The 15,812-nt window shown below is 36.3% G+C and overlaps 1 protein-coding gene across 2 annotated transcripts in view; it reads left to right on the top strand.

Annotated features, from left to right (window-relative positions):
* The window catches only part of beta-PheRS (phenylalanine--tRNA ligase beta subunit), a 212,810-nt gene that overhangs the window by 117,699 nt on the left and 79,299 nt on the right, over nt 1–15,812 (top strand). For both annotated transcript variants that reach the window (XM_072529913.1, XM_072529912.1), the window contains exon 8: nt 14,001–14,214. In XM_072529913.1, coding sequence (XP_072386014.1) covers nt 14,001–14,214 — 214 coding nt within the window. The remainder of the gene's footprint in view (nt 1–14,000; nt 14,215–15,812) is intronic.

Here is a 15,812-nt window from a genome sequence, read left to right as displayed (position 1 = left end):
GTCGTTCTTAAACGTTTACCCGCTACGAACCAACCAACTTCCAGGGAAAACTACGGCCGTTTAACCCCAGAAGTCAACGAAAATCCAGTGTTAAAGTGTAGAAATCACTTTATACGACGAAAGACGATAAAAAGAAAGCGAAAGAAGAAAAGAAACCAGTTCCTTCGAAAAAAAATGCGCCCAAGCATCATCATTTATCTGTAAGCAAATTTAATCTTTTTTCTAATCATAATTTAATTGCTTCACAAGCTTCATCTCTTAGCTTCTTAATCATTTCTGGGATCATAATAATCCCGATAACTTCCAAAATCACATGATAACTCGAGGTGTAATGAATACAATTAAAGGAAGAGCTCGAGAAATTATTTCCGTATATGGGTGTAAAGATTGGCTCACAATAAGGACCATACTAATTCAAAACTTCCCGATCAACGTAATGAAAATTCACTTACAAGAGACATGGTAAACTTACGGCAAGGACCCAACGAAACTCCTCAACAATTTCACTAGAAAGTAATGTCACTTTTAAACACAATTTCGAATCATATCGAACTACATACCGACAATGCATATGTAAAGAGGAGCAAAAAGGAATTCTTTCAACAACAGGCCCTAACTACTTTCTTAGCAGGATTACGAGAACCAATGGAATCAACCATACGATCAATGAGGCCTACAAATCTTGCTTTCGCTCTTCAATTCATCCAAGAAGAAGACAATATTAGATATTTGCAGAAAACAACCAATTTTTCATTGCCAAATAAGAATTCTACCCACATACAACCCCAGAAACAGCCGCAGTTCACAACACCACCACAATGGCAACAACCCATGCCCAGGCCACAGTTACATCAACCATTTTTCGGAAGTAATCCAGCACCGTCCCGACCAACATTTACCCTAAGATGGCCAATACAACCCGCTCGATTCCAACAACCAAGGCAACAATTCATGGCAAACACACAACCTCCAAGACCTAACCCATGGGCAAGCAGACCACCACAACAGTACAAACCAACACCGATGTCTATAAGTACACGCCAAACGGGACATAACAGAGGTTCAAGCTTCAGAAACTTTAGGCCGCAGTAACCGCAACCACACACCCCAAAGTTCACCGTAAAGTAGCTGTTCAATATTGAACAACAAGACGAAAACGATACCGATGCCTACTATGGAAAACAGACATACTACTATCCAAATCAGGACGCATATTCAGATGACTACCACGTAGAAGATTACCAAAATGCCCAATACGAAGAAGAAGATGTAAATTTTCCAAAACTCCAAGAGAAAAACCAAGAAACGTAATCGAACTCAATTCTTATTCAGATAAAAAAGAACTTCCATATATCGAAATTAAAAATCCTCCCCTTAAACTTCTTCTCGATACAGGGGCAACCAAATCATTTCTTAACCCCGAAATTGCATCCAAATTTCATAAAAATTTTATGAAACATGAACTGTTTTTAGTCAGTTCAATATTTCAAAACCATTCACAGGAATATTGTGCTGAAATTCCAATCTTCCCAGAATTTAACTCTAATATTAATTTAAAATTCTACCTTTTTAAATTCCATAAAACATTTGATGGTCTTATCGGCCTCGATAATTTAAAACTTCTACAAGCACATCTTAATTTCCCAGCATCCACACTAACTACAGCACACTCAGTTCTCCCTATCTTTTATTATGAAACCAACAAAACACAATTTTATACAATTCAATTGCAACCCAGAACAATCACACGACTTCCAGTAAAACAAACAAAAGGCACCATACTTATACCAAAACAAGAAATACAAGGGGCAACTCTAAGAGAAACTCTCAGTGAAGCCTGCAATCATCTAGCCTGGACCGAAATGATCAACAATACTGATGAACCTATTCAAGTAGCACTCACCGATCCTGTTAGAAGCAATCCAATAGATCTTCATGAATATCACCTGTATACCTTGGACATCATTTCAATGGAAACAGAAACAATAATAGATAGCGATCCTCTCATCAGAACAGATCATATAAATCCAGAAGAAGAGATGCACATCAGACGTTTATGCAAAAAATTTGCAGATATATTCCATAATCCTGATGATACTTTAACATTTACAAATCAAATAAAACACCACATACGAACAACGGATGAACCAGTTTTCACAAAATCATATCGATATCCACACGTACATCGAGAAGAGGTTCAAAAATAGATCACATCAATGCTGGACCAAGGCATCATCAGACCAAGTCAATCACCCTGGTCATCTCCAATTTGGGTCGTACCAAAAAAACCAGACGCCTCTGGAAAAATTAAATGGAGAATCGTAGTCAATTCTTCTTCTTCCTATGCCGTCCCCATTAACGGAGGTTGGCGACCACATTTTTAAAAGCTTCTCTGTCTTTTGCAACGTGGAATAATTCGTCTACAGTCATGTTTGTCCAGTCTCTAATATTTCGCAGCCATGACTTCCTCTTAGTAGATTACAGAAAGATAAATGAGAAGACCATAGACGATAGGTATCCAATTCCAAATATCACGGACATCCTTGATAAACTCGGACGCTGTCAATACTTTTCCACCCTCGTTCTAGCCAGTGGATTTCACCAAATAGTAAAGACCGGGGAAGATATACAGAAAACAGCATTTAACGTAGAAAATGGCCATTATGAATACCTTAGAATACCTTTTGGTTTACCGTCTACATTCCAGAGAATAATGGACAATGTGCTTAAAGGACTCATAGGAGAAATCTGCTTAGTATACATGAATGACATAATCGTATACTCAACCTCACTTCAGGAACACATGGTCAACCTTAAGAAAATCTTTGAAAGACTACGAGAAACTAGGTTCAAGATACAGATAGACAAATGCGAATTTTTAAAAAAAGAAGTTGAATTCTTGGGCCCCGTCGTAACTCCTGAAGGAATAAAACCAAATCCAAGCAAAATTAAAGCCATCATAGACTATCCCATACCAAATACTACCAAGCAGATTAGAGGATTTCTAGGACTACTTGGATATTACAGAAATTTCATTAAGGATTTCGCAAAAATAACAAAACCCCTCACCTCATGTTTAAAGAAAGATGCCAAGAGAGAACACACAGAACAATTCCTAAACCGTATCAAAATCTGCAAAAACCTGTTAACCAACGAACCACTTCTACAATATTCGGATTTTACGAAGCCTTTCAATCTCACCACAGATGCAAGCAACTTTGCTATACGTGCTATCCTGTCACAGGGTCCTGTAGGACAAAACAAACCCATTGCATATGCATCAAGAACACTGAACGAGACCGAGCATAAATATTCTACCATCGAAAAGGCAATGCTTGCAATCGTATGGGCTACTAAATATTTTCGACCTTATTTATTTGGAAGGAAGTTTAAAATTCTCTCCGATCACCGACCACTTCAATGGCTATTCTCTTTAAAAGATCCGAACTCGAAACTTGTTATATGGAGACTAAAACTCGAAGAATTCGATTATGAAGTCATATACAAAAAAGGAAAATCCAATACGAACGCTGATGCATTATTCCGTGAAATCCACACTAAAGAAGTAAGTACCATTGACGAACACGTAGAAGAAATAATCAGTCTATTATCCAGAAAAGAAGATGACAACATATCTATGATCAACCATCCAAACTCAGTATGCGATCCAGATAAAGAAGATCCTATGGTTAATTTAGACGAAATTATCAAAGAAAAACAAACATTCGGCCTAACTGCAGAAGAAATGAAAGTAATAGACGAACTTCTACAAGAAGAAAACCAAAAGATTGAAAGTCAGCCACCAATATCGCTATACCAACAAGATAACAACACAGATGGTACCCAACATTCTACAAAGGAAAACCCAATACTCGGAATTCCAATCAGCGAAAGACCATTGAACTGTTACAACAACCAAATCATATTCAAATTGGTAAATTATAATCCTGCAAAACCTATAACAGAACAGTGCTTCCTAACAAAGAAAAGAATGCACGTCTAACTAGATAAAAACGACCTGAAAAACGATATTTTTAATTTCTTCAAGAACTACATCGATACCAAAAAGAAATATGCCATCCTATTCGAAACTGATGAACTCTACCAGTCTGTCTGCAACATACTTCGAGAAACATTCAAGAATTCTGCATTTGATCTTGTAAAATGTAACAATTTACTAGAAGATATAAGCAGTCCAGAAAGACAGAAAACCATTGTACAAGACTATCACCAAGGAAAGACAAATCATAGAGAAATGAATGAAACAGAAATTCAAATCAGAAAACATTATTACTGGCCAACGTTGAAAAAGGATATAGAAGATTATATTAATCTCTGCGATACTTGCCAAACAAACAAATACGACAGAAATCCAGAAAAACTGAAGTTTATGTTAACCCCAACACCAACGAAACCACTGGAAATTGTTCACATAGACACATTTCAAGCAGCAGGACAAAAATTCCTTACCATTATCGACGCATTTTCAAAATACGGTCAAGCGTACCCAATAGAAGGATCAAACGCGATTAACATCTTAAACGCATTCGACTCACAAGATCTTAATCCACTACACAACACCTGATAACCCGCAATTCAATGGAATGATCGAACGCTTTCACTCCACAATCATCGAGCATATTCGAATATTAAAAGAAAACACTTAACATAAAAGACCAGATGCTATACGCCATTATGGCATACAACAATTCTATTCACTCAGCTCCCAAACAGAAGCCCATCAACGTCCTTAATGGTCACATAGATGCTCAAGATCCATTCGATATTGGCATTAATAGAACACTGATAAATAATTACACACAGGAGCACAGATTGAAAACAAAAGAGATGTATAAAGAAATAAATAAGAAATTGCAAGAGAGCAAACAGAAAAACATTGAAAAGATAAACGAAAAACGACACTCTCCGATAACATATAAACCCAGCACGAAAATATACACTCGAAAAACAGTAAAACGAAACAAACTGCTCCCCAGATTTTCACCTAAAATAGTCCAAAACAACAATCCTGTTACTGTTGATACCCAAGATACTACGGTGCATAAGAAAAATATTAAACATCAACCACCAATAAAAACTAACCGCAAAAATACTTTACAGATGTATCTCAGTAACAGCTCAAGAAGTGAAAATCCAGGACCTTCGAGACAATCCAGGGATCCTCCCAGTTAAGCTTGGAGAAGCCAGAATCCAAACCAGCACCCATGATTTCATCCACTATTTCCAATTGGAACCAATAGCACAGGAAATCGAAACATTGGCATATCAATATCAAACTACAACTACAGCTATAGAAAATGGACTAAGTCAGCCGTACTTCGACAGTCTACAGAACTTCGAAAAAACATTGCAGTATCTTCTTAAAACAGCCCAAGAGAAACTCGACTCAGTTTATCCAGCAACCAGAAATAAAAGAGGTCTTATCAATGGATTAGGAAATATTATAAAATCCATCCCAGGAAACTTAGATCAAGAAGACGCAGAAAGATACGATGCAGCAATTCAGTCACTTAAACTCAATCAACAAAATATTATTAACAACATTAATAACCAATTAAGCCTTAATAAGAAAATAATGAACAACTATAACGAGACAGTGACACTACTAACCCACAATCAAGAGATAATAGCCGCAGAAACCAACAAAATCCGAACAGACTTAAACCAATTCGTCTTTGATTTCAACCATTACATGCAAGTTCGAAACGTTTTAGACCAGATGAATTTAGCCTTACAAACCATTATACAAATATTAGATGACCTACAGAGAGCAATCACATTCGCAAAAATCAAAACTCTTCATAATGGACTTATAAAACCAGACGAAATCAGATGGACCATCCAGAAAATGCTAGAACATCATCCAGCTTCTCAGCTACCATACCTCGAAGAAGAAGACCTGATGAGATATTACGAGATAGTAGAAGTAGATGGTTACTACTCCAACCACTCTCTAGTCTTTATGTTACATTTTCCCATTCTTTATTCCAAAGTATTCACATATTTTCATCTATATTCACTTCCAACCATAAATAACACAATAATTATTCCACCTGGACCATATTTAGCTTCTAACTCAGAACTTTTTCAATACATGGACCTACCATGCGAAAAGTGTGAACCAAAGAAATTCATTTGTCCAGAGAAGTTCCCGCAAGAAAATACAGAAACTATCGACTGCATCAATCAAATCCTAAAATTATCCAATGATGCCGCCCAATGTCAAAACGTGCCGATCACAATTAGCACAACAATTATCCAAAAAGTATCGGAAGCTCACTATATTGCTGTTTTCTCAAAAGCTACTAAAATCTCCACCCACTGTTCTACTTCCAAAATTGAAGTACTCAAAGGAACATTTCTAATAGAATTACCCCCAGGATGTGAGCTCAGAACCAACAACGAAGTTTACATCAACTCCTAAGCAGCAATAAAAGAAGAACTGTTAACCCTGCCAAAAATAAAAGTTAATCTTCAAGGGGAAAATCCAACAGTAAAGCCTCTAAAATTAGATAGAATCCAGTTAGATGAACTACATAAACTCTCAACGGAAGAAGAAAGATTCCAACCCGTGTCTTTAAAAACAATGGATCATTACCATCTATGGACACCACCAATATATATCCTGGCAACAGCCCTTATCATTATTTTGGTTTACAAATTACGAGAGATATGGAAAAAGAAGACAACTGAAGAAGAAGATACAGCCGATCCAGAATCCATACCTTCAGTTTTGTTCATCCCTCACAAAACTTCCCAAGGGGATGGAGAAATTACGGTGCAGTAACCCCGGAGGTCAGCAAACCCAATCAACAGTTTTGTCAGCATTTAATTTTTATATAAAAGAAATAGTATTGTAATTAAATTCAGTTATTTTCAATCAATAAAGCAGTGCAGTATAGTTGTAAAAGTGAATAAAGGGTCTTTTTAAAAAGTACCTTCGCGAGTTTATCGCATTTTACAAATCAGCTGCATAATTCTGATTTAAGGCAATTACTCCAGCCAACGAAGGAAAAATAGACAAAAACGTTAATAAATCTAAATTTTGGTATAAAATACCTTTAACTAAAGTTAATAGTTAACGAAATATTAAATAAAATAAATATATCACCAGGATAATTAATAGTAGGATTTTAACAAAATAACAGAATAATAGGATTTTACATAAAACATTTTACGTTTTATGTTAAATTAAAGTCATAATCAAAACATTTTGTTTACAAACCAAATTAAGAAATAATTAAACTAAATAACATATTTTTTGTCAAAAGTACGTGTTCGATATGTCCACCAATTGCATTAATTCATTTGTCAATATATTCCATAAAAATCGTCCATATTAAATAGCATCATTGGTTCTAAAGAAACCAGTAGTTATTTCTAATTATTTCTTCCCATAGTTGGTTGTGAATGTTTATGGGATTCTTATAGACACGTTGTTTTAATACACCCCATACACCAAAATCAAGCGGATTAAATTCTGGGCTACTTGGTGGCTACAATGTATAATGAATGAATGTATTCTTTTTAATACATATCCAAATCTTTTGGTATATTATGGAACTACATCTTATTTGTCGCAGAGGTTAAATAATGTATTAAACTGTGATGTATCTCATTCATTGGATTCTTGTATACAGCTTACGAGTAACTATAATTACATATCGAACAAATGCACTATTATGATTAACTAACGAACTAATAATATGCTGAACTAAATTGCCTGTGTGTTTACTTTATTTATAACAATATCGCTTATTAGGCCAACGATGATGTTTTTGTAAAAATGCTAAGTCTTTAAGGTTAGATTTGTAGCAAAAGTATTATAAAACAAGACACGTATGTGTTATTCAGTACCTGTGCTTTAGTTTCTAATTGTCCTAATCAAAATAGTTAAACAATTTATGTAATGAATAATAAGTATTCTTTTGGGATTTTTTTTATAAATTAAGGAATTATATAAATATCTCACCACATTTCCAAGGAATATGACTGCCACGACCAATCCTACGTTCACAAAAGTTATATTTAAGTATATTCTCACTGCCTTCTATCTAGAATGTGATGGTGTGCCATCTTACATAAACCACATATTTTGGGTTTTCAGCATTTTACAATAGGGAAAAAGTAATACAACGCCAGTAGGTATAGAAACTTAAGAAGCGATAGAAAAGGGAAATTGTAAACATGATGACGACCAACGTCTGAATACAGACACGGCACCTAAAGAAGAAGATGAAGAATATTTTCTCCAATAAGACATTATGCAGCCATAACAAAATTTTTGTAATGTTACATTATCATCTTTGAGTTGTTTTAATAAGAATAAACTATGAATTATGCTTATCTACAGGTATTCAGTGCTTTACCGCACAAATATCACAACTAAGAATTATTATGCAGCTGACTTATAAAATGCGATTATCTCAAAAACGGTTAAATTTTGTGGTTACTAACAAGTATACCTTTTCTTTGTGGAAATAATGTATCTTTAATATTTTTTAACACAAATAGAGCTATCTTAAAGAGCAAAAAAGTTAAGCGCACATCTATGCCACACATGTGGCACATGTGGCGCCCTCTATCAGTTACATTAAAGTATGTATAAAATTATAATTTATCGTACTTATATCGAGCATATAATTATAAATTTTTGACCAAAAATATTTACAAACGTAAAAGTTATAGCGAAAAATAAAATTTTTAATTTTCACTTTAACATCCTGTATCTTTCTTAATATTAACATTTTATTAAAGCAAGTGGGCTTAAATCGTAATATTTTAAAGTGCAGAATCTACGGTTTCCGTTTGTACAATTACTTAAGGACCACCCTGTATATTTGCGAAACTGCAACAGATGTAATTGTATTTTTTCGATCATGTCATTTCTTGTTGTGGATCTGTTGGCATAGAATAGATCTTTTATTCGTCCCCACAAATAAAAATTTAAACACGTCAGATCTCTTAACTTTCATTGGTTAATTATGATATGTGCTAAGTGATATAAGGCAGGAATTCGCAGGTCAACTGAGGATTGAATTAGAAGAGATTCTAAAACTACCAATAAGCAAGTTGTTTTTATTAAAGTTTAATGAAAAAACAAGGTATGGTACAAAGGTCTTACGACAAAGTGCCAGGGATTAACGATTCTCTCCTGAACTAAGAATAAGAAGAAAGAAGATACACAATATATATTTTTAACTTAGCAGATATCTAGTACCACTATCTTGAGTACCTCGGCCACGTGATTCGGAACGAAGAAAAATATCGAATTCTTCAACTTGTTATGCAGGGTAAAGTATTTGGCAGAAGAGGACCGGGACGCCGTCGTATCTCGTGGTTGAAAAATCTCCGACAATGGTTTGGGATGACCTCAGCGGAGCTGTTTCGCAGAGCAGTCAACAAAACCATGATAGCCTTGATAATCTCCAACATCCGGACCGGATAAGGCACTGAAGAAGAAGAAGATATCTAGATATTGTTTGACAAAAATGATCGAATAGCGATTTTTAATAACATTGTAAACATTAAGTAACGAAGTGTATATACTCTAAACGTAACTTTTTTCCTCGTGTGAAGGCGGGCCGCCCAAGTAGAATATCTTCACGGCTTCTCCTGCTTCCTGAAAATGTTGAGCCAAAGGAGAAAAACGAAGGGGAAACGAGAACATAGGTGAAACAGTGGAGAAGAATGGCAGTGAAAACGAAACGGCGGATAGTAATGACGAGAGTGAATGGACGACCAACACTAACAGAAAAAAGAAAAGGAAATCGCACGGAGAGAAAACTGGGAAGAGGACCCAGAATTACAAAGAAAAAGGATTGAGGAACTATATAAGAAAATGGATACGGCAGAAAGCACCGAGGAAATAAGTGAAGTACTAGATCAAGAATGGCCAGAGGAGGTTTATGATAAAGTAACCATCTGTGAAAAAGGAATTTTGGAGGCAGCGGACAATGTGGCAATCTTGGTAACAGAGGATGCTGCTGACGCAAGAGTGAAGGGGGATTTTAGAGCAAGGTACCCAGACCTGCCCGTATTATACGTGGAAGAAGATGAAAATGAAGGAATTGGGACTATGTCTCAAATAACATGTATAGTGGAGGAAAATGGGAGAGAGAGGACATCAAAAAAATTTGTCCACAAGCTGAAACAAAGGAGAGGAGAAGAACATTAAATTCTTGGCAGTAGCCAGGAAACTATTCTATTGGCCATTGCCATGGAGTGCAGTAGAACGCCGAAGCTGAGCGAGTTGTACCTTTTACCGTAGACGAAGTCAACGAAGCGTTGAGTGCCCTAAAGACACGAAAGGCTCCGGGACTCGATGGAATACCACAAGAAGCGGTGAAAGGCATTGGCAATATGGAGCCGACGTGGCTTTTGGACCACATGAATGTACTGCTTGAAACTCAGCGATTTCCGGCAAATTGGAGGATCTCGAGGCTAGTGCTACTCCCAAAGGGGGAAGACAAGTATCGACCTGTTTGCCTTCTGTCGTTACATAGGTAAATTATACGAGAGGCTCCTAAGAGGGCGAATAGACACAGTGATTGAAGAGTCAGGCCGGCTGTCATCCAGGCAGTACGGTTTCAGAAAGAACAGGAGCACGGTGGAAAGAGAAAGAGGAAGAATATACGAGAGAAGAAATGAAGACATAGCAACACAACGTTTAAAGAAAGAAGAAAGGGGAAGGTCCATAATGGTGTGGCAAGAGGAATGGGATGAGATGAGAAGGGTGGCGCAGTGAACGAAGTCGTTGATTCCTAATCTGAGAAGATGGATGGATTGCGGGCACCGGCGTTTGGATTATTTCCTGACGCAGATGCTCACAGGACATGGTTGCTTTAGGGCATACCTTTACAAATTTGGAAAGGCAGAAAATGACAAATGCCTGTATTGTGAAATATCGGACACTGTCTCACACACTCTATTGGTATCCGATAGATGGATAGGTGAGAGGAGCCTGCATGAGAGAGCTAGGAAGTAGGGTGCAATCAGCCACTGAACTGGTGGAGGAGATGCTTAGGTTATCAGATCGGTGGAGAGCAGTTCAGAGATATGTGAGGAGAACATTGGAAAGAAAGGAACAATAAGAAAGGCGACCCGAAGGTAGGCAGGGTGTCCATGACCAAGAAAGAAGATAAGACAGAATGAGAAGGGGTGAGATTGAACATGAACAGGGAGGAATAGAGGGAGAGAAGAATTCCGTCGTAGTGGGAAAGTGCTAGAATGTGCGAGAATTGTGCGTGAAGAAAGATCGGGTGAATGCCGTGCCGATCTTGCGTCCCAATTCTGGCGATACGGCCGGTAATTAACCGCTGAGGAGGGTGTTTTTTTAGCAGGTAGGTCTCTGGCATTGACGGCGATGGTATCCGAACAACGCTAGCGCGCGGCCTCGGATATCATCGTGGCCACGCTGGAGGAGTACTGCATAACCGAGGCTGGAAGGCGGTTCTGCCCACCTTCTAGGACCGAGGTATGTTTCGAACATTTGGACCACCCCCCCCTCTAAAAAAATATGTAACTTTTTGGTGTGTTTCTTTACACATCGGTTTCTTTTATCATTTTCAGATATTCTTTTTAAAATTTCCATGTAAAAACAATTCAATGTCCTCTAGTGGCGATGTCAACAATATGACAATAGCTTAAATTGCTGAAGAGAGGCTTTATGAATCTTCTAAATTGATTGATTTTCTATGAGGATTTACAACCTGATTAAAGTTAAAAAAATATTTCTATCACTAACTTACCTTGATTTTCTTGACAATTTGTTATTCTTTTGTAGTCCATATATTCCATCCTTCCGTTTAATATGTTCCAGAGAATACTAAATTTCTAAAAGATAGCGCCCTGTAGCGTGCATGTCACTTATTACATGTCTTAAAAATTGTAATTTTGTATTGTTGCGAAAGACAAGACTGAGTTTGCAAAGATTGGGTAACTAGAATCGGAGTTATAGGCGCTGTTTATTACAATATTTCCAGATCCTTCACCGCTTAATTGAAAAGATAGACTGAAACTTGTATAATCAAATACACGCAGAATTTTGCGAAGAATACCGTGATCGTATTTCCAGTGTCCATTTATTTGGTAAATTTTGCTGTTTTATTTTTTGTGATTTAATTACGCCATCTAGGCCCCATTAACAGGATATGCCGAGAGTAGTTTTTTATTGACCACCCGGTAGATCTCCTTTTCCAGTTTTGTCTTACAATTTTCTGTGGCCATTTGTATTCCATAATTTAACAAAACATCCAATATGTTTTTGGTTCCCTCTAAGTATATGTATATATCCCTCTCCTCTACCCCTATTGTCCCTTTCTCTTTTATTATTTTACTCGTATTATACTTATATTTATTTTCTTCTGTATCGAAACCATTTGTGCATGTGTTTTATAGGTGTATATAGGAGTAAAAGAGATTATTGTTTAAATCCGTAAAATAGTTTCGAAACACAATTCAGATTTCTCTGAGCAATTTCTTTTTCTCAATTAATCTGAGCCTTCTAAAAATTGCAAGGCAAAGCAGACGTTGATAAAGATGTTAATAGAGACATGGGGAATCTAAAATTTGCATTCCACGACATGTCTCCTCAACTAAGCAGAAATCATTAGCGAATTGGTTTCTTGTACTCATACAGAGTAGATCCGAATAAAATGAAAAAAATAGTCAAGATTTGATTTCACGTACAAAGCGTCTATGTATCTGTTTATACGTATTTCGCTTTAATAAAGCTCATCAGAACAGCTATTCATAGGCGTTCTCAACGTGAAAAATAAATCTTTCCTATCTTTAAGAAGCAACAATAAAATGGCTTCGAAACGGACGCAATAGCGACATCTGATATTAAATCCGTAAAATAGTTTCGAAACACAATTCAGATTTCTGCCTTAATCTGAGCCTTCTAAAAATTGCAAGGCAAAGCAGACGTTGATAAAGATGTTAAGAGAGACATGGGGAATCTAAAATTTGCATTCCATGACATGTCTCCTCAACGACATTATTTTTCACGTTGAGAACGCCTATGAATATCTGTTCTGATGAGCTTTATTAAAGCGAAATACGTATAAACAGATACATAGATGCTTTGTACGTGAAATCAAATCTTGACTGTCTTTTTCATTTTATTCGGATCTACTCTGTATGAGTACAAGAAACCAATTCGCTAATGATTTCTGCTTAGTTGAGGAGACATGTCGTGGAATGCAAATTTTAGATTCCCCATGTCTCTATTAACATCTTTATCAACGTCTGCTTTGCCTTGCAATTTTTAGACTAAGCAGAAATCATTAGCGAATTGGTTTCTTGTACTCATACAGAGTAGATCCGAATAAAATGAAAAAGACAGTCAAGATTTGATTTCACGTACAAAGCGTCTATGTATCTGTTTATACGTATTTCGCTTTAATAAAGCTCATCAGAACAGCTATTCATAGGCGTTCTCAACGTGAAAAATAGTGTCGTTGAGGAGACATGTCGTGGAATGCAAATTTTAAATTCCCCGTGTCTCTATTAACATCTTTATCAACGTCTGCTTTGCCTTGCAATTTTTAGAAGGCTCAGATTAAGGCAGAAATCTGAATTGTGTTTCGAAACTATTTTACGGATTTAATATCAGATGTCGCTATTGCGTCCGTTTCGAAGCCATTTTATTGTTGCTTTTTAAAGATAGGAAAGATTTATTTTTCACGTTGAGAACGCCAATGAATAGCTGTTCTAATGAGCTTTATTAAAGCGAAATACGTATAAACAGATACATAGACGCTTTGTACGTGAAATCAAATCTTGACTGTGTTTTTCATTTCAGATTATTGTTTATTTCATCGTCAATTACTAAAAATCCTATTCCTAGCCTCCTACCTTTTTCTCTATTTTTCGAAAACAGTGTAATATTCGTTTATTACGTGATAATGTATTATTTTTGATTACGCATGCATTTTATGTATTTTTTATTAATTTACTGACTAAATTATTTTCAGTGTTCAAGAGAGGACATATCTACAAAATTAGGTATTGCGTCTATAGATAGTGTACCAGCCGTGCACATCTCTAATCCGAAAACATTGGAATTTCAAGTTTGTCGTACAACGCTTCTACCTGGTATCTTGAAAACAATAGCAGCCAATAAAAAAATGCCATTACCGTTAAAAATATTTGAAATCGCCGATGTAGTTGTAAGAGATGTGGACACAGGTAAATAGTTATGATAAAGTTATGTAATGTTATTTTATTTTTGTCAAATATGTACATTTAGTTAATTTCGGTTTTTTAGGCGTATACGCCCACCCGGTGGAGATCTATGGAGTGAGTAACATCGAACCGCAAGCACCCATCTCTTGCCGTACTGCTCATCCATAGGTCGATCCGATACACCAGCTTATTCTAGTCTAATTTAAAAAATACTTACTGAAAATATAGTTAATATAATAATTAAAGCATATTCCTAAACAATGTGACTGATCTAGATATTAACGTGAAAACAAAATAAATAGTACTACATAACATAACGTATATTCTCACTAATTCTCGTAAAAATTGGTCTCACTATTCAATATAACTGATATTATACTGACGTAAAGTATCCCGAAATGCATTTAGATCGACGTATCACGTGGAGAGCACATCTCTACACAAAATGTAAACAATTATGATTAAAACTGTATTAAATGTACTGGCTGATTGACAGGAAGTCCAGACTAAAAATAGAAAATAAACTCCTATCTACAAATCCATCCTAAAGCCGGTATGCACATACGCAATAGAACTCTGGGGTGCTGCTAGTAACTCAAACCTTGAAGTCCTCCAAAGATTTCAAAATATAAGATCCTGCGCATAATAACAGATGCTCCGTGGTAGTGGGAGAGGACTTGAATTTATTTCTTAAATACGCTATTTCTTAGATAGAGACAACTGCCAGGTTAAAGTTGTCCGATTTTTTGTGTAGCAGTACAATTTCCTTGGATTTTTCCCTATACTATTTTTCCTTAGCTGGACGTATTTTCGAGGTGGATACCCTTTGTCTTTGTACGTGTGTTTGTCGTTATTTTGATGTCTTCTTTTTTCGACCATTAATCTTAATACATATTTCATTCATTATTTTTTATACTCTTTGCTTTTAAAGTTATTCTTTAAACGGTTCGATTAACGCTTTTTTTTGGTTTCATGGAAGCCGTTGGCTTACTGTACATCTTTAATTTCTTTATGATGAACATTCCTGGATTCTGGAACCATGCTCCAGCTTGTACAGGTCTAGTGGATGGGTACGATATGTTTTTGAAGTCACTTGGCACTCATGTACCATATGGTTGACTGTTTCAGGTTCTCTGGTACAAGTCTGTAGCTTAAGTCTTTGAGCTGATTCCTGCTTGTTTTCCGCAGTACTTTAGCCTTATTAGCACATGTCCGTCCCATATAAATTTTGCAATTTCTTTGGCCGTGTATGTTTTCCTAGTGAGAGTTATGTTGCCTTTGTATCCAGGCTTTTTCTGGTCATGGATGATGTCCGAAGACGGCCTTGTTGGCACTCCCACGGCCGGCTCTGGACTGAAGTATTTTGTAACTAATGCTCTTCTGGCAAGTACATAAGTTCTTTTATTGCCGTATATTCCCTGGTGATCTGGAACAACCACCACTGTGACACTGTTATGTTCCGCCACTCTTTCGAGTTCAAGTCCAGTTGGAATTGAGATCTTGAAAGGGATAAACCACGGCGTGGTAATAAAAAAAAATCGGCATTTTTTTATGTAGAGGTGAATCTAATCAAATACAAATGTGGTAGTTTTGTTGATTTA

Source organism: Diabrotica undecimpunctata, chromosome 4, assembly GCF_040954645.1.
Source record: "Diabrotica undecimpunctata isolate CICGRU chromosome 4, icDiaUnde3, whole genome shotgun sequence".
NCBI classification, from domain to species: domain Eukaryota; kingdom Metazoa; phylum Arthropoda; class Insecta; order Coleoptera; family Chrysomelidae; genus Diabrotica; species Diabrotica undecimpunctata.
The sequence above is the reverse complement of the archived record's forward strand: the minus strand, read 5'-3'. Positions and strand labels throughout refer to the sequence as shown.